The 20021-nt window shown below is 41.3% G+C and overlaps 2 protein-coding genes across 3 annotated transcripts in view; one reads left to right on the top strand and one right to left on the bottom strand.

Moving 5' to 3' along the window:
• Positions 1 to 20021, bottom strand: part of abcg4a (ATP-binding cassette, sub-family G (WHITE), member 4a) — a 120291-nt gene that overhangs the window by 73455 nt on the left and 26815 nt on the right. The gene's annotated exons all lie outside the window — the stretch shown is intronic.
• LOC134340805 (G protein-activated inward rectifier potassium channel 3-like) overlaps positions 6993 to 20021 on the top strand; it is a 170784-nt gene continuing 157755 nt past the window's right edge. Inside the window, exon 1 of the mRNA XM_063038339.1 lies at positions 6993 to 7186. Coding sequence (XP_062894409.1) covers positions 7171 to 7186 — 16 coding nt within the window. The 5' untranslated portion in view covers positions 6993 to 7170. The remainder of the gene's footprint in view (positions 7187 to 20021) is intronic.

Genomic DNA, 20021 nt, shown 5'->3' with positions numbered 1-20021 from the left:
ACTTGTATCATATATGCACCTTATTTTTTGTTAATTTATTTGTGGTAATTAGCTTGTGTCTATAAGTTATACATACTGCGTTGTGTGCCTTGGTCCAGAGTTATTTTATTTTCTGAATTTCCCGCACTTGAAGGGGAAATCCAGATTATACGGAATTAGAAATCTTATACAAAGTGGCATTAAAGTTTTTTTCTGAAACTTTCCTTAAGATTCACTAGACTGGTTTCAGGCAGAGCAGGTTTACTGCAGTTGCAGAGATTGGGTAGACAGCAATGGTATTCTTCAGGATTTAGGAGAATTAAAAGGGAACTCACCAAAACAAGTTTATTTATTGAGATACAGCGTAGAATAGGCCCTTCCAGCCTTCAAGCCGCGCCACCTAGTAACCCACCAATTTAACTCTAGCCTTGTCACAGGACAATTTACAATGACCAATTAACCTACTGACCAGTCCTTCTTTGGACCATGGGAGAAAACTGGAGCACCGACAAAAACCCATGCATTCCATGGGGAGGAGGAATAGACTCCTTGCAGATGACGTTGGAACTGATCTCCAAACTCTGACGCCCTGAGCTGTAATAATGTCGTGCTGACCACTATGCTACTGTGAGGTAAAATTCTCAAAGAGCTTGACAGACTAGATGCAGGGAACACACTTCCCCCGTATTGAGCATTCTAGACTTAGAGGGCATCATTTCAGAATTAAGGGCATCCCAGTTAAGGGCCGATATAAGAAGGAGTTCTACACTGAGATTGTTGAACATTTGGAATTCTCTACCTCAGAGGGTGTAGATTCTCATCCATGTATTAATTCAAAGCAGAAGTCAGTAGATTTCTGGGCTTTAAGGGATACAGAGTAGAATTGGAAAAAGGTGCTGAGGTAGATCAGACAGATCTTAATGAATGAGGGGAGCCAGCTCAAAAGGAATGACCCGCTCCTTCTCCATTTTCCTGTGTCTTTAGCTACACAAATGGAAATTGCAGCTTTGAATAAAATTCCAGTTGCCTTTTTGCAATCTATTTATAGTGTAATGGGATTGATAGTTTTAATAGAACTTGTCAGAAAAGGGAGAATTTATGCCTCAAAGCATTAAAAATAGACCAAAATTAACTAGTAAAAGAAATATATGACTTAACCTATTAATAATTCAGCAACACTGAAATGAAGACAAATATATGCCTGGCAGCACAACAGGCTTTTAGCCGAAAAGTTGACCTATCAGCAAGTTTTAACCAGATCTATGGGGATGAAATATTAATTTTGTCATACATTTATGTAATTTAGAAATGAGATTAAAACACCATCCCTGCTCAGAAAAAAAATCATTGCACCATACAAGCTCCAACCATTGACACGCTCTTATGTTGGACATTGCGGCACCTGACCACAAATAGTCCACTGGAGGGACTCAGTGAGTTGGGCTGTGTTGGTGATGGGAAAGGAGCCTTCAACTTGATGTTTGTTGCTCCAGACTCCAGCAATCTTGTATCTCACACTCTGAATTAGTGCTGAATCTGTGGGTGGCAAACACTCTTATCTCTAAACAAAAGGTCTTACTCTATAGACCAGAGGACAAGCAGGCTTTTTCTATTAAGGTTGGGTGACACTAGAACTGGTAGAACTAGGGGTCATACTGTAGGTTAAGGGTGAAAGGTGAAATAATTAAGTGGAGCCCACTCCAAATGTAGGGTCTCGGCCCAAAAGGTCGACTATTCCTTTCCATAAATGCTGCCTGACCGGCTAAGTTCCTCCAGCACTTTGTGTTCGTTGCTCTGGATTTCCAGCAATTGCAAAATTTCTTGGGTTTATATTTAAGGGGAACTTCTGCACTCAGAGGGTGGTGCAAGTGTGGAATGAGCTCCCAGCGGAAGAGGTGGATGTGGGTTTGACGTCAACATTTAACAGAAATTTCGATAAGTACATGGATGGGAGGGGTATGGAGGGCTGTGGTTCAGGTGCAGGTGAATGGGACTAGGTAGGTTAATTGGCCAGCATGGACTAGATGGGCTGAAGGGCCTGCTTTTGTGTTGTAGTGCTCTATGGCTCGCTGACCAGATTCAACCGAACAGGAAGTTCTGATGCAACCTGAGGGAATGCTACTTTGTTAGATTTGCCATTATTCAGCTCAGTGATTCTGCTGAGTTTCAATTGACAGTTGATTTGCACAGTCAACTCCCATGTGATAATGATCCAATAACTTGTTTTAGTAACATTGACTGAGGAATCAGCATTGGTCCAGATCATCTAGGTAGACATTTGCTCCTATCTCACCGATAGTTCACAGCCATGTTTGTCTCTTGCAGTCTAATGGAGAGATTGCTGAATTCAACTGTTCAATAGACCGTCTCTCTGGCAAACTTCATGCCTGTCAATTATCAGCACATACAGGAAGCCTTGTGATCAACCCCTGCTTGTTGATCATGCATAATGCCTGGCCATACCAAGTGACTCACAAGGAAACCCTTGGAGATGTTTCCTAGTTCTGTCCTTCCTTGGGGTGTGGAGTTGTCTGATTCTTAACTGCTATCCCATTAAGGCCAAGTAACAAACCATTAGCGAGGCTTTCCATGTCAACCTCCTGGAAAGGAAGGATATACAAAGTTTGTATTTAAAAACGCAAAAATTGTCTGTACACTGCTTCACACTGCTTTAAAATGTCAGCATTCCCCAGTACAAAGCTTTTATAGATTAAAGATTAAAGAAACATCAAAACATACAGTGAAATGCACATTTTTCATCAACAACCAAAACAATCTGAAAATGTGCTGAGCCTGTAAATGTCACCATGCTTCTGGCGCTAGCCTAACATGACCACAACTTACTAACCCTAACCTGTATATCTTTTGGAATGTGGGAGGAAACCAGAACACCTGGAGGAAACCCACGCTGTCACTAGGAGAACATACAAATTCCTTACAGACAGTGACAGAAATTGAAGCCCGCTTGATGATCAGTGTTGCGCTAACCACTATGCTACTGTAGTGGTTAGCATATATACAGTACATACAATTACATACAAACATATAAATTAAAAGCAGAAGTTGATGGTTCAATTATTCTGGATTGTTCTGCCATTTAGTAAACTCAAGGCTGATCTAATGATAACCTCAACTCTGCATTCTTAACTATCGACAGTAACCTTTCACCCACTTGCTTATCAATTATTCATCTACTTCTACCTCAAAAGCATTCAAAGCCATTTGATTCCAACACCCTTTGAGGGTCAGAGTTCCAAATACTCATGATTTCTGAAAGAAAAAGAATGAAACACAGATTGGAGGATCAACACCTCATATTCTATCTCAGTCATCTCCAACCTGACAGCGGGAACATCCATTTCTCTAACTTCCAGAAACCACGCCCCTCTGTTTTCCCTTCTGCCATCTTTGTTTTTCCTCTTTCTGGTGTCTCCCTCACTCCATCTCTTCTTCCTCGCCCTTATGACCTGCTCATCAGCTCCTTCTAGTTCTCCACTTCTTTCCCATTTTTCCATGGTCCACTGTCCTCTCCAATCAGATTCTTTCTCCTTCAGCTCTTTATTTCTTCCACCTATCACCTCCTAGCTTCTCACATCATTCCATCCATCACACTCACCTACCTTCCCCCTCACCTGGATCCACTTATCATCCACCAGCTTGTGCTCCTACCCTTCCCTCCCACCTTTTTACTTTGGCTTCTGACACTTTCTTTTGAAGGGACTTGACCTGAAACGTTCACTGTTCATTTCCCTCCATTGAAGTTACCTGACTTGCAGAGTTCCTTCAGCATTTTGTGTGTATTGCTCAGAACTTCCAACATCTGCAGAATCTCTTGTGTAGAAGAATTGTTTCAGCTGTTTTATATAGGTAACCCCCTCATTTTTAAACAGTGATCATGAGTTCTTTGTTCTACCACAAGAGTAAACACGCTCTGCACATGTACACTCTCAAAGTCCAAAGATGTGTCTGCTTCAATTAAATCCCGTCTCATTCTACTAAATTCAAATGTAAACAAGTCTGATTCCTTTGATCTTCATACCAATGCCACAGGTTCCTTTACATTCTCCCCAAGCCATTTCTGCTCTCTTCAGTTCAAAATCTCACCCAAAAAGCAGCTCTGTCACCAGTATTACAATAGTTCAGATTTTGGCTGCCAGGTCTCTGGAGTGAAGCTTGAATCTGTAATCTTATGATTTTGATAATCTCAGAAACCAAAGATGCTCCTGGAAGCAAAAGCCTTTCTCTCGACCAAGTGCCCAAAATACGACTGTAGTTGGTGGGAATAACTATGACTCTCTAGTGGGAGATGCCTATGGCAATGCTGCTGTGTAAACATTCTGAGGTAATTACTCTGTAGCTGAAGGCTCTCCTCCTGGTTCTGTCCCATAATGAGTCACACCTCCTCGATGGTCTCCTTGGATACCACACACCACTCTTTGTGGTAACTAAGGTGATTTGAACATTAGTCTGAACTAGGGATACAACTGTATGTTGAAATAAAGTGCTACAAGCTATTTAGTGTTGGTAGCTATAATGGAGTATTGCAGTTCAGTGTTCAGTTCTGGTCACCGCACTATAGGAGGGATGTGGAAGCTTTAGAGAGCGTGCAGAGGAGATGTACCTGGATGCTGCTTGGATTACAGAGCATGTCTTATGAAGACAGTTTGAGCAAGTTGGTACTTTTCTCTTTGGAGTGAAGCAGATAAGAAGTGACTTGACAGAGGTGTATAAGATTATAAGAGGCAGAGACAGAGTGGGCAGCCAGTGATTTTTTTTATCCCAGGCCCAGGGCAGAAATGGCTAACAAAAGAGGGCATCACTTTAAGGTGATTAGAGAACAGTACAGGTCAGAGGTAGACTTTTTATTGTACAGAGAGTGCTGGGTATACTGCCAGGGGTGGTGGTAGATGCAGTTACCTTAGAGACATATAGGAGACTCTTAGATAGGCACAAGGATGAAAGAAAACTAGAAGGCTATGGGGGAGAGAAGGGTTAGATTGATCTTGGAGTAGGTTCAAAGGTCAGCACAGCATGATGGGCTGAAGGACCTGTACTGTGCTGTAATATTCTATGTTAAGTGGCTTGCAATATCAGACGAGTTAAAGCCAGCAATAGCAACTCTATAATGTATTTACCTGGTATGGCCACAAATGCAATTTCTCTCCCTACTAACCAATGTGTTCCAGGTATCTAATTCAAATAGTTAAATACAATATTATACTGAAAAGGTTCACATTCCTGATGTTTCAAGCCAGTCTCCGTGCCCTTCCAAACAAATTGCAGACAAGTGCTAAGTGGGCAGCACGGTACAGGTTAAAGTAACGTAACACAGTGCCACCGACACTGTCTCTAAGGAGTTTGTTAATTCTGCCCACGATCATGTGGGTTGTCCAGTTTTCCCCCACATCCCACAGCCACATGGGTCAGTACATTAATTGGTCACTTGGGCATAATGGGGTGGCGCAGGCTCAATGGGCTGGAAGGGTCTGTTACCATACTGTATCTCTAAATAAATATTTTTAAAATGCTTATCCCAATGAACAGGCTTATCAGTACGCTGCCTCAAGATCAATGAACTCTAAGTACAATGCATTGACAGTATTATGTTACCAACCAGAGATGAAATTCTGGACCTTATAAAACCTCCAAAATAATGTTGAAATAATGCCAGCACCCCTGGTATTGACCCTTGCTTAAGTATCACAATTTATAGAGGAGAAATTCAACACCATTACATTCCCCTTTGACGATTTATGTTTTAGTGAGATCAGAAATCATTGCACTTCATTTTTCTCTATCTCTGTGGCACATCAGGCTGACATTTAGCATCAGACAATTTTACTGGTCGAACTGCTGCTCGTTACCATTTGAGCCACAGTTCCTGCAATAAACAACTGGGTCATTTTAAAACAGCAACATATCTGGTTGTAACATTGCCTGTTCAACAGCTAAGAGGCAAGGTAATGGGTATCACTCAAATCCACTCTCTTATTTAGCATTTGCAAGACAACCTAGCTTTAAATTACAAACACAAGAAAATGTGTGCGTAGCTTTAATTTAAGCACTTTTCCCACCCTATTTTCTGGCCTTCTGCTGCCCCCTCTAAAATTGCTGAAATATTGGGGGTTCCATGGGTATCAAAGATGTCTTGCAATGGGTACAGGTCATTTCAAGCAGGGAGGGCAAGCAGACAAAAGCCATGGTCTATGGTACCAATGACAGAGGCAAGAGTAGGAATGAGGAGCTGCCAAGGAATTCCAGGGAGATATGTGGAAAATTCAGAATCAGAATCAGAATCAGGTTTAATATCACCAGCATATGTCATGAAATTTGTTGCCTTTGCAGCAGCGGTACAATGCAATACATAATGATGGTAAATATTATGAATTATAGTATATATGAGAAGTGAGGTGGTGGTTCATGGGTTAGGGTTCATTCAGAAATCTGATGGCAGAGGGGAAGAAGGAATTCCTAAATCACTGAGTGTGTGCCTTCAGGCTTCTGTACCTCCTTCCCAATGATAATGTAATGCCCCAGTTACAATATTTACTGCTAATGCTGTAGGGTATTTCATTTAGTAGCTTTCTGTAAAAGCAGTGTGTCTGCCAGTGGAACGTTGTGGTTTTGGCTAAAGGGGCTATGATATTCAACTTAGGAATGTTGCATCAGCCAATCAGGATGGTGGAATTGGGAGAAGGTTCTAGAGAGAGCTGGGCAGAGAAACGTTTGTGACGGATACCGGTGGGGTTTGTGGTCTTTGGCGGGAGAGGCAGAGGGGAGAAGATTGGGAAGACTGGCAAGTTTTTTAAATTCCTGAACATTTAGGATTGGGGGGGATGCGGGTAGTGGGAAAATAATCCCTTTTATACCTCTTGATCTCGTCACTCGAGATTCAGTGTCATGCAACCCTGCCACTTTGATCTGGCCCACACCTTTATTAACCAGGTCCAACACTTGCCTTTATTGGATCTTGCTCCTCTTTACACAAGTCAATGGGTTTGTGGGGGTGTGGCCAGGGTTAGTGGGGGTGTGTGTCCCCTTGGACTTTAGGATTAGGTTTGAGGGTAGGGCTGGGAGAGATAAGGTTGTGGAGTTTAGTGTGGTAATACGATCCAACGGGAAGATGCGATTGCAAGGTGTGCTTGACAAGACGAAGGAGTCTAAGGTGGGAAATTCTACCGGTGACTGGTGATGAGAATTCAGTGCTGTGAGTAATGGTCATACCCAGCTTTTTGGAAGATATGAGCTCCAACATATGTGCACATTTAGACTTGTTTAATTGTAATGGACCCTTTCATTTTTTTCTTTTCTTAATAACTGGTTGATAAAGTTGAAATTATCATTTTATAATTGTATGCGGTATATGATGTTATTTCTTGCCCACTGATAATTGTGTATGGCCAGTATTTGCTCAAATTGGGGTTCTGTTGATCAAAACATCCCAACCTTCCTATTTGGTAGAACGCCAAATCATACCGACCTTAGACACATACTGTTTAAAGAAGGTGGCTGAGCCACGAGGCTGTTAGCAGAGTTCACTATCAAGCCTGCATACGAGCCTGGTGAGGAGGTTACAGCAGCAATGAGAACAAGGCCTATCCTGGGTGCTGTGGGTCCTTAATGAAGGATGCTGCCTTTTTGAAGCATTGAGGATGTCCTGGATACTACGGAGGCAAGCGGCCAAGGAGAGCTAGCTAAATTTACAACCTTCTGCAGTTTATTCCAATCCTGTATAGTAGCCTTGCGCCACCGCCCCCGCCCCCTTATCAGACGGTGATGTAGCCAGTTAGAATGCTCTCCACAGTACATTTGTAGAACTTTGTGTGTATCTTTGGTAAAAAGGACTTCAAGGGTTATAATCTCAGGATAACTACATGTTAGTGAGATAAGAAATAGATTCATAGTTTTAGAATAAGTGAAACAAAGTAGGGCATGCTAATGTGCTAGGACATTTTGAGATTAAGGAGGAGATAGTGCTGGGAAACAGTTCTGAAAAGCATTAAAGTAGCTAAGTCCCCAGAGCTTGATGGCACATATCCCAGAATACTGAAAGAAGACTGCTGATGACAAGGATCTTTCTGTTCTCAATAGCAACAGTCAAGGTCCCAGAGGGCTGGAGTGTAGCAAATGTTCATTTGATCAAGAAGGGAAATTGTGATAATTGTTATATTTTGTAACTTCAAAACATTGACGCAACTCATGAGCAACATCAATGATTTGCAGTACAGAGAGAGAAAATGAAGTGGTGGACTAGTGTGAGAACAACCTCAGACCAGGCAGAAGGCCAAGGAAATGATTGTGGACTTTAGGAAGGTGCAGCTGAAGCATCCCCCTCTGTGCATGCATGGCACCTCTGTAGAGAGAGTTAAGTGCAGCAAGTTCCTGGGAGTTCACATCATGGACGACCTCACCTAGTCCCTCAGTATCATGTCCCTGAATAAGGAGGCACAGCAGCGCCTCCACTTCCTGAAGAGATTGAGGTGAGCGAGGATTCCCCCCACCCCCATTTTAAGTGAATTCTACAGGAGCACCATTGAGAGTGTCCTGACAAGTTACATCTCCATCTGGTATGGGAGCAGTCGAGCATCGGACTGAAAGCTCCTACAAAGGACTATGAGAATGGCTGATAGGATCAGAAGGATCTCCCTACCATCCATTGCGGACATTTATCAGGAGCGCTGAATACACAGGGCCCTTAGTATTATTAAAGATCCCACCCACCCATCCAGCATCCTCTTTGACTTTCTACCATCAGACAGGAGACCATGATACATAAAAACAAGAACAGTCAGGATGAGAAACAGTTTCTTCCCCCAGGCCATTAGGCATTTGAACTCCCGGCCACATCATATTCAAAGTGCCACTGGTTAATCTGTTCCGTACCTTACAATATTTAATATTAATGAATTTTAGCTTGTTCTTTATGTGTGATTCATCTGTAGATTTTTTTCTTTACCTTCATAAGTTATCATGTGTTATGTGTACTCCTGTGTTTTACACCTTGGTTCAAAGAAATGTCTCATTTCTATATACATGATATGGTTATATACGTTATATGTATGTATATAGTTAAGTGACAATAGACTTGACCTGAAAAGCAAGGGTGTAATGCTGAGCCTTTATAACACATTGGTCAGACTGTACTTTTAAGTATTGTGAGCTGTTTTGGGCCCCCTATTGAAGAAAAGATGTGCTGGCATCTGAGAGGGTCCAGAAGCGGTGCACAACAATGATTCCCGGAACAAAGGGTTTAATGTGTGAGTAATGTTTGATGTCTCTGGGCCTGTACTCACTGGAGTTTAGAAGAATGAGGGGGAATCTCATTGAAACCTATCGAATAAGTCCATCAGATAATTTGTACTGTACCTTGCAATATTTAATTTATGCACTTTACTTTGCTTATCTATGCAAAATTCATTTGTAGATTTAATTCTTACTTTCCTACGTTATTATGTGTGATGTGTACCACTGTGCTCTACACCCTGGTCCAGAGAAACGTCGTCTCATTTGGCGGTGTACATGTACATAGTCAAATGACAATAAACTTCACTTGACTGGACTTAAACTGATTCAAGGGAAGACACGGGAGTACAAAATGTGAGTCTAACTTCATGTTTACTTTGAGCGAGGTGCCCATGTATCACATGGTAGTGTAATGATGTATGCAATCTATGGATTTATACATATAAACCATAGTGAATTATTTAAACAAACAACGCTTCATCAATAATTATATATAATCTATAGCAATATACTATGTATATAGTAAACTGTTCTTTAGTTGAGATGTATTCTATATTGAGTTGGAGTTTATAGCTAAGCAGGGAGGAGTGTTGTGCATTTAAATTGTGTATATATACACACACGATTTTCAAATATTACTGAAACATTAATTACACAACACTCCTCCCTGCTTAGCTATAAACTCCAACTCAATATAGAATACATCTCAACTAAAGAACAGCTTACTATATAATACAACTTTTATATTCAGGCATCCACAGCATAGTAAATTTTTAAATTGTCCCATTCAAGCTCAGATCCATTCTAAAGCTCTCACCTTAAATCCATTCCTCCTGATTTAATACATCTATCTTAGTGGATTTCTATAGCCCTTTAAAAATTCTCAGGATGGCACACAAGACATTTAACAATCAGTTAAAGACTTCTGGAAGGATAATGCAGCAGTCAATTTCTTCAGAGTGAGTTTCCCCACAATTAACCATAGTTTCAGTTCAAATTAAAAATAGGGGCCCAATCTCCTGTTGTCAAAACTTGACAACACAGACAAGCAGATTTAAATCCTCCCCAAATACCTCCAATCTAGGTCAAACCATTCGATACTGAACATGGAGCTAAAAGTCTGCTTGGCATTTTCAGCTCAGACTGACTGTGGCAACTTCAGTTCCCTAATTATTTCCCTGATTTCATTAGTATATTGAGACAACGCTAACTCTAGCCAATTGAGCAGGCAGTCATCGTGACTTTAAAAGGCAGGGACCTTCAGGTAAGTTTAATTAGTCGATTAAACAGCGTCAGATATGGCTTTGGATGCTTGCCCTAACTGACGACAATCAACTTACCGTAAACTGGTAATTGAGACAGAGACTCTCCTATTGAACTAGCTCACAGTCCAGGACGAGCCCTCGTCTCATTATTACCATCAGGAAGAAGTACAGGAGCCTGAAGACCCAAGCTCAACACTTTAGGTGCAGTTTCTTCCCCTCGCTATCAAATTTCTGAACAGTCCGAGAACTCTAGATTTGTTTTCTTTTTGCACCACTTATTTTTAAAAATATATTTCTTATTGTAATTTGTAGCAATTGTTTATGCGTCAAACTGCTCTGCTGCTTCAAAGTAACATATTTCATGACATACAGTATTGTCAGTGATAATAAGCCTGATTCTGATTCAGTCTAGTTTGATAACCTCATCCTATCCATTAAACGAATGAGATATCATTTTGATTCAGAGATATCAAGGGCAAGAACTAAGCAAAGAAATCAATGACTCCATTTACATTTTAATCAAGCTACATGTTGTTGGCATGTGGCTCCTGAAATAAATAATGCTGTTTGATCTTTCAGTGAATCAGGCAGCAAAGCTAATGGCACAGAAAAACCTAAAGCAAAATATATTGCAGAAAATAGCAGAAAGATCAAGACTGCATACCAATTTAAATTCAGAAACCAAATCAAAAGTAATTGTCACACTTAATACTTCCTTAACTTTAGAAGCTGCAACCATTATATTTTAAAACATTTCAGTGCGGTGCACATGTGAATATCTGATCCACACTTGATATGATAGGAGGCAATCAAAAGCTTGGTTAGAGAGATCCATTTCTGAGACCATCCTAAAAGAGAAAGTAAGCAGGAAGGTGAAAAGATTTGGTGGGGTAATTCCATCACTTGAGGCATTGGTAACCTTAAAGGCATGGCTACCCTGGCAAAGCAATTACTTTTGGGTATAGTTGGAAGACCAGAATTAGAGCCCTCACGGTATCTGAGAGGGATGCTGGAGGAGGCCACAGAGAAAAAAGGTTGAGTGAGTGGATAGCATAATTTAATTCCGAAATGGGTTTGAATGGTGAACAACCTGTGTTCCATTTCACTCTCAAAGTGCACACAGCCCTCTCACAGGCCATAACATCAAAGTGAATAGTTAGGATCTTAATTTGGCATAACAGATCTTCGGAAAATGAAAGATTCCTTCAACGCTGTACTTGAAAACGGTCCAGCGTTATCTTGGCATTCTAACCACTACTTCCCGATTCTAGGAATTAAAATTCAATGAAGTAAAAAGAAATTGGTTTTCGTTCAAGATTCATGCAACACTTCCTGTCCATAGAGTACTGATGTGGTGCCCCACTAATGGAGAGCTGAATCCGGTCAGACAGAAAACAAAAAAAAAATCACTGTTATTTGTTTGACCTGACAGAATTTCTGCTCAAATACACCACAGTACATTCTTCACGCTTTACCTTTTCATCCCCACTCCCCCACCTTCCCCCACACCTGGTTTCACCTATCACCTGCCAGCATGTACTCCTTCCCCTCCCCTCCATCTTCTTTTTCTGCTTTCTTCCCCTTGCATGCCATGAATGAGAATTAAGTTCAGAGTATTTCCAGGTTGGGATGAGAGAGAGGGGAAGTTGCATTTTTGATTAGGGAGAACATCACAATGGTACTTGGAGAGGATATTCCTGAGGAGAGGATATTCCAGTGAGGCAATATAGGTGGGCCTCAAAAATAAGAAGCGATGATCACTTTGATGGGATTGGTTGGCTCCAATCAGATCCTGAATAAAGGTTTCGGCCTAAAATGTCAACTGTTTATTCCTCTCCATAGATGCTGCTTGACCTTCTGAGTTCCTCCAGCATTTCCCTCCCGGCACTTATCCCTGCAGGCGGCCAAAGTGCCATACCTATCTATTCACCTCCTTCCTCACTTCTATTCAGGGCCCCAAACAGTCCTTCCAGGTGAGACAACACCTCACCTGCAAATCTACTGTGTCCGGTGTTCCTGATGTAGGCACCTCTACATTGGTGAGATCCATTGTAAATATGGGGATTGCTTCATCGAGCACCTCCACACCATCCACCACAAGCAGGACTTCCCAGTGGCCAAACATTTTAGTTCCGACATGTCAGTCCATGGCCTCCTCTTGTGCCAAGATGAGGTCACCCTCAGGGTGGAGGAGTAGTATCTTATATTCGGTCTGGGTAGCCTCCAACCACATGGCATGAATATAGATTTCTCCTTCCAGTAAAATAACTTTCCCCTCACCGTTCTCCTTTCTTCTTTTCCCCACTCTGGCCTCTTACCTCTTCTCCTCACTTCTCTATCGCCTCCCCCTGGGTCCCCTCCTCCTTCCCTTTCTCCTACTGTCCACTCTGCTCTCCTGTCAGATTCCTTCATCTCCAGCCCTTTACCTTTCCCAACCACTTTGCTCCACCTATCACCTCCTAGCTATCCTCTATCCCCTCCCGCCACCTTTTCATTCTGGCATCTTCCCCCTTCTTTTCCAGTCCTGATGAAGCACCTCAGCCGGAAACATCAACTTACACTTTTCTATTCCGCCAGTATTTTGAGTTTGTTGCTTAGTGTTTTGTGATTGTTTTTTACGGTACATTTACTAGTTTATACAAAGGAGGTACAAACTACAATATATGCAGAGCAAAATACATATCATCACAGTTCACCTGCTAAATCACACAGGGAAGTTCCTACACCACAATTACCACAGTAAGATCAAATTAAGGAAGTTACCATCATCCAATGACCATTTCACAGCACATAAGATTGGTTTAGTAACTAAAACACTTTCCAATATCGCACCTACAATGTTCCTACATTACAATCATGGCTGTAATTGAGAAAACATTTCACTGATTGTGTAATGTTTAGTAGAACTGAAGCTACTCTTTATCTTTAAACTCCACATTGATTGTACCCAAATCCAGCTCGCTGGCACTACCAGCCTAGTGCCCTTATTCAGGAAGGAGGGGACAAATAGCTCTGGATTCCTGGTCATAATCTCTATTCAGGGAATCCTGTGTAAATTGTTATTGTTTGTCACTTGCTCTGGAGTATAGAAGATTAAAAGGTTGGCTTTATTTGTCACATGTGTAGTGAAACATACAGTGAAATGTGCTGTTTGCGTTAAACACAGTCCAAGGATTGTGCTGGGGGCAGCCTGCAAGTGTCGCCATGGTTCTGGCACCAACATAGCAAGCCCACAACTATCCCTTCTTTGGAATGTGGGAGGAAACCTATGCAGTCTTACAGAGAGGGGCAGGAATCTTACTAACACTCAGCCATACGTCTTTGGAATGTGGGAGGAACCCATGCAGTTACAGGTGAAAACGTCCAGACTCCTTACAGACAATGGCACCAATTGAACCCAGCTTGCTGGTGCTGTGGAGCATTGTGCTAACCACTATATTACCATGCTACAGACCATGACAACTGCCTTTGTCCAGCTGTGCTGTGTGTGGAGATGGCTGATTAGATTAGGCTGGGCTTGAAAGTTTCTTTCATACAATGTGCAGTCAATGTTTCAAGCAGGACTGACTGGGAGGAAGAGGCTCAGGGGACAACAGATCTGGTGAAGCAGGGCTGCCCAATGCGTTGGAAGGGTATTAGCTGTGGCATTCAGCGATTCCTATGTATGACGTACAGATACTGGGACATCAACCATCCAACCCTCAGGCTCCCGAACCAGCATGGCTAACTTCACATGAATCAACAGTGAACACAACCTATGTACTCGCTTTCAAGGACTCTACAGGTCATGTTCTCAATATTATTTATTTACTTATCATTATATTCGCACAGTTTGTCTTCTTTTGCACATTGGTTTCTTGTCAGTCTTTGGGTGCCGTTTTCACTGATTCTATTGCATTTCTTTGTTCTACTGTGAATGCCCACAAGAAAATGAATCTCAGCGTGATATATGCTGACATATGCGTACTTTGATAATAAATTTACTTTGAAGATTGCAAGGACAAGATAACGCTTCTTTGAGGATATTCTCCAGTCCCTGTAGTGCAATGAAAATTTTTATGGCTACTTAGGTACCAGGGGGCTGTCTGCACCTGCAGAGGATCAATATCTAAAGAACAAATTGTACAGAAAAACAATTAAAAACACTCTCTGTGACAATAGAAATTTATTTACATTCCTCTGTTGATTTATTCTGTAAACTAGATTTCCAGATGTAAACTTCAGGCTTACATATTAATTAAATTGATTAAGTATCAATTTGATTTCCTTTTGGCAGAACAATACTGCAGTGCTGATTTGCATCAATGCACATTAAACCTCACCAGGCAATTGCGCAGAGTTGCCTGCTGCTCGCCGCAATGAGGGTTACTACAGGTTGACGACTGCTAGTAACCCAGCTTGCTGTCACTGGTGACAGCTTTTGCATTTAAGCTCAGCTTTGCAGTTTCACACCTCTCATCCATCAGTGCTGAGGCCACTGCAAATTTCCTGAAGCAGAAAATGCATGGTTATGCTCGAATTTAAAAACGAGCAAGATATTCTTTCTAAGTGCTAAATCACAGAGCTGCTTTACTAAGATAATAATTTGTAACTGGAGTTCTTGGCGTTGTATTGTTTCTGGGTGTGGTGCATCTTTAAGATAATGAAGCTTTGGAGCTTCATTATATCATAGAGATACTCTTCTTGTTAATTTTTATAATGGATACTTCAGAGTAGACTTTAGAATTAGTTCTATTTTTATGGGACGCTATTCACGCGAAGGACATATAGCAAACGTCTCTTTCCTTTCCTACACACATCTGGAATAAATAGTCACGCAAGTACTATAGCTATACAAGCAATCTAATCAAAGGTTTGTCAGAAGTGTGCTAGAATACTATCAATTTGTTTATAGTGAGTGTAGGGTTTTGAATGCTTAATAAGCACAATGTATACAAGGCAAAGCATTTCATTTGGTATTCAACCCTTGTATGACCCTAAACTATACTAAGAGTGTCACTCCACTCTTTAAGATGGGAGGAAGGCAAAAGAGACGAGATTATATGCCAGTTAGCCTAACCTCAGTGGTTGGAAAAGTGTTGGAGTCTATTATTAAAGATGAGGTTTTGGGGTATTTGGAGACTAATGAAAAAATAAGTCAAGGTCAGCATGGTTTCTGTAAAGGGAAATCCTGTCTGACAAATCTGTTAAGAGTTCTTAGAGGAAGTAACAAGCAGGGAGAACAAACGAGAGACAGTGGATGTAATTTACTTGGATTTTCAGAAGATATTTGATAAGGTGCCACACATGAGGCTGCTTAACAAAATAAATTCCTATGGTGTTACAGGAAAGATACTGGCATGGATAGAGGAATGGCTGACAGGTAGGAGGCAGTGAATGGGAATAAGGGGGGCCTTTTCTGGTTGGCTGCCGGTGACTAGTGGTGTTCCACAGGGATCAGTATTGGGACCGCTACTTTTCACATTTTCTATCAATGATTTGGATAATGGAATTAATGGCTTTGTGACAAAGTTTGTGGACAATACGAAGATAGGTGGAGGGGTAGGTAGTGCTGAGGAAACAATGCGATTGCAGCAGGACTTAGACAAATTGGAAGAATGGCCAAAAAAGTGGCAGATGGAATACAGCGTTGGACAATGTATGATAATGCATTTCGGTAAAAGGAACAGAAGTGCAGATATGGAGAGAAAGTTCAAATATCAGAGGTACAGAGGGTCTTAGAAGTCCTCGAGTAAGACTCACAGAAGGTTAATTTACAGGTTGAGTCTGTGATAAAGAAGGCAAATGCTATGTAGGCATTTATTTCAAGGGGAATAGAATATAAATGCAAGGAGATAATGTGGAGCCTTTATAAGACACTAGTTAGGTCGCACTTGGAATATTGTCAATAGTTTTGGGTCCCATATCTCAGAAGGGATGTGTTGTTATTGGAGAGAGTCTAGAGGGGGTTCACGAGGATGATTCCAGGAATGAAGGGGTTAACATATGAGGAACGTTTGGCAGCTTTGGGCCTGTACTCACTGAAATTTAGAAGAATGTGGGGGATCTCATTGAAACCTACCAAATGTGGAATGGACTAGATAGGGTGGATGTGGAGAGGATGTTTCCTGTGGTGGGGGTGTCCAGAACTAGATGGTACAGCCTCAAAATTGAGGGGTGACCCTTTAGAACAGCAGCAAGGAGGAATTTTTTTAGCCAGAGTAGTGAATCTGTGGAATGCTCTGCCACAGACTGTGGTGGGGGCTAAGTCCATGGGTATATTTAATCATTTCCTGATTGGTCAGGGCATCAAAGGAAGACAGGTGTATGTGGTTGTGTGCGAGCCGGGATCAGCCATGAAGGAATGGCAGAGCACACTTGATGGGCTGAATGGCCTAATTCTGCTCCTATGTCTTATGGTTTTATACAGTCACTAACTTTCATGTCTGTATGTGCTGGATCATAACTATATGTGCAATGTGTGATGATGTGAACTGTGTTTTGCACTTACTTTGTTTCGTTTAGCCCACTATACAGGAGCCTGAAGACCCACACTCAACATTTTAAAAACAAATTCTTCCTCTCTGCCAACAGATACCTGAGTGGTCCATGAACCCATGAACACTACCTAATTTTTCACCATTTTTGCATTATTTAATTTGTAATTTATAGCATTTGTATGTCTTTGCAATGTACTGCTGCTTCAAAACAACAAATTTCACAACATGTGTGTCTCATTAATAAACCTGATTCTGATCCTGCCCTCCCCAACTCATGGCCTTGATCATTAGGATGCAAGGAACGCAGGTGCTTAGGACCACAGCTCATGTATAAGAAATGCAAGAAAACCTTGGGTAGCTCTGGCAACATCTGGTCAGAGAGAGAAAGCGAGAGAGAGCGAAAATAAACATTGCAGATGAGGAAGCCCCCTCATCAGAACTGAATCAGTTCCAAGTATATTTGACCAAAGTATCAACTTTCCACAAATGCTGTAAGATCTGCTTAGTTTTTCCAGCATTCACAGATTTCCAGCATTTGAAGGTTTTTGGAATTCAAACACCATATTCCCCTCTCTGGCCTCATACCTCTTCTCCTCACCTGTCTATCACCTCTCCCAGTGTGCCTTCTTCTTCCCTTTCTCCCAAGGTCCACTCTCCTCTCCGAGCAGATTCTTTCCTCTCCAGCCCTTTACCTTTCCAACACACCTGGCTTCACCTATCACCTTCCAGCGATCCTCCTGCCTCCCCCCTCCCCCCACCTTTTTATTCTGGCATATTTTTTCCTCCTTTCCAGTCCTGATGAATAGTTTCAGCCTAACACATCCAACTATTGATTCATTTCCACAGGTGCTCCGTGACCTGCACACATTATTTTGTGTGCACGGATTTGGATTTCCAGCATCTGCAGAATCAGTTGTGTTTATGTTCTTTTCACAACTTTTCACCAGTTTTTGGGTTTTTTTTATCATAGTTGGGTCAAGATTTACCTGGTGGCAGTTCTGTGACATCTCTTGCTACATTAGAAATGCTAGATACTGGAAACTACTGTTAGTTCTGGGAACTGTATTGACAATCAACGTTTCAGCTGGAGTGAATCGGAGGAAGAGGTTTTGAGATCAATATATACGCTGAGGCTGAACTGAATGAAGGAGCGGTATTTATCACATTGGGTTTAGTTATGGTGTCACTCATTAAACAAAAAATGTTGCTCAGATCTTCAAATCCATCTGAACCACCACAGCAATAAGATGAGGCCTCATTTTAATGTCCCAAAGACATTCATTCAACAATGAAGCATGCCTTCAATACAACATTGCCTGTCTGTCTCGCTCTCATATTAAATTTGGCCTTCAACCATCAGGCTTCCGAACCAGCATGGATAACTTCATTCACCTCAACACCGAACAGATCACTGAACATGACCTGTGCAGTTACTTTCAAGGTCTCTACAAATCATGCCCTCAGTATTATTTATTTATCATTAGTTTATTTATTATTATTTGTTCTTTTGTTATTGCATCTTTGTCTTTTGCACATTGGTTGCTTGTCAGTCTTTTTGTTTGTGTGTGCAGTTTTTCATTGATTTCATTATATCTCTTTGTTCTACTGTGAATGCCTGCAAGAACATGAATCTCAGGGTTGTATATGGTGATATATACTTTGATAATAAATTTACTATAAACTTGATCCCACAATACACCTATTAAAGAGATGAGAGTTATTAGCTGATTCAAACTAATGTAAACTAAAAATGTATTCTACCTTCTTGCTTATGGTTTTCACATCAGTCATAATTGAATAATTCACCACAGAAGACAATTAGCTTTGGATCAACTTCCACCTGTTCTCTTTAGGATCGCAATCTGGGATCCGAGCTGAACTGGAAGTCAAGGCTAAGGGGTCCAAATTGCAGATGAATCCAAAGAAAAATTTAATATCCAAAACCTAACCAACTCTAGAAAACCTGTTGTTTCAGTCAAGCCAGAAAATAGACACACCGGAGAGTGCAGATGCTAGAATCTGGAGCAAAAAGAACAAAGTGCTGGTAGAACTCGGCAGGTCAGGCAGCACCTGTGGAGGGAAATGATATGTTGACGTTTCAGGGTGAGATCCTTCATCAGGATCCATTTCCCTTCACAGATGCTGTCCACCCTGCCAAGATCCTCTAGCAGTTTGTTTTTTTCCCCCCCACCATAGATAAAATTATTCAGTTTCATGGCCACCTGCTGAAGCATTTGGTGTCAATTTATGGCTCTTTGTAACAAGCTGTCATTCAGTCTTAATCTGTGTACAACCGTTCATTTTTCTCTTCTTTCAGCTGTAAGGTTAACCCTTAACAATGAAAAAATAAGCCACCTGCTAGGAAGGTAAGCTGGACACCAAGACAAACAAGTGAATGTAGCAAACAACTAAAAGATTGTGATCTAGGGTTCTATGGAGTTCCGCAAAAAATCAGAGAAAAAATATTTAATTAAATTAGGTAAGTATTAACAGCTGTTCAATTAAAATTTAATGCCCACTGAGCAAAGGACTTCCTCTAATGAAGCACACTTACAGCATAACTGTGGCAAGCTTTTGCTCTCAGGTTGGGTGACACTCGAACTAGAGGTCATAGTCTTAGGGTGAAAGATGAAATATTTAAGGGGAACCTGAAGGGGAACTTCTTCACTCAGAAGGTGGTGCAAGTGTAGAACGAGCTGCCAGTGGAAGTGGTGGATGCAGAATCAATTGTAACATTTAAGAGAAGCTTGGATAGGTACATGGATGGGAGGAGTATTGGGCTACAGTCTGGGTGCAGGTAGATAGGGCGAGGCAGAAGACCAGGTCATGACAATCTAGATGGTTTCTGTACTGTAGTGCTCCAAGACTCTATGACTCATTAATTCAAAGACAAAAATTTCTGAACTAATATTTTGTCTGTGAGTTAATCTGAACTAATATTTAGTCATATTTAACAGCAAGCTGGTCACCAAACTGAGTCAAAAATTGGGAATTCTGGCACTCTCGTGTTCAGGTGACAGATGTGCTGATGGGACCAAAGTTGTTCCAACAATGG

Source organism: Mobula hypostoma, chromosome X2, assembly GCF_963921235.1.
Source record: "Mobula hypostoma chromosome X2, sMobHyp1.1, whole genome shotgun sequence".
Lineage (NCBI taxonomy): Eukaryota > Metazoa > Chordata > Chondrichthyes > Myliobatiformes > Myliobatidae > Mobula > Mobula hypostoma.
This window is presented reverse-complemented; position numbering and strand designations above follow the sequence as displayed.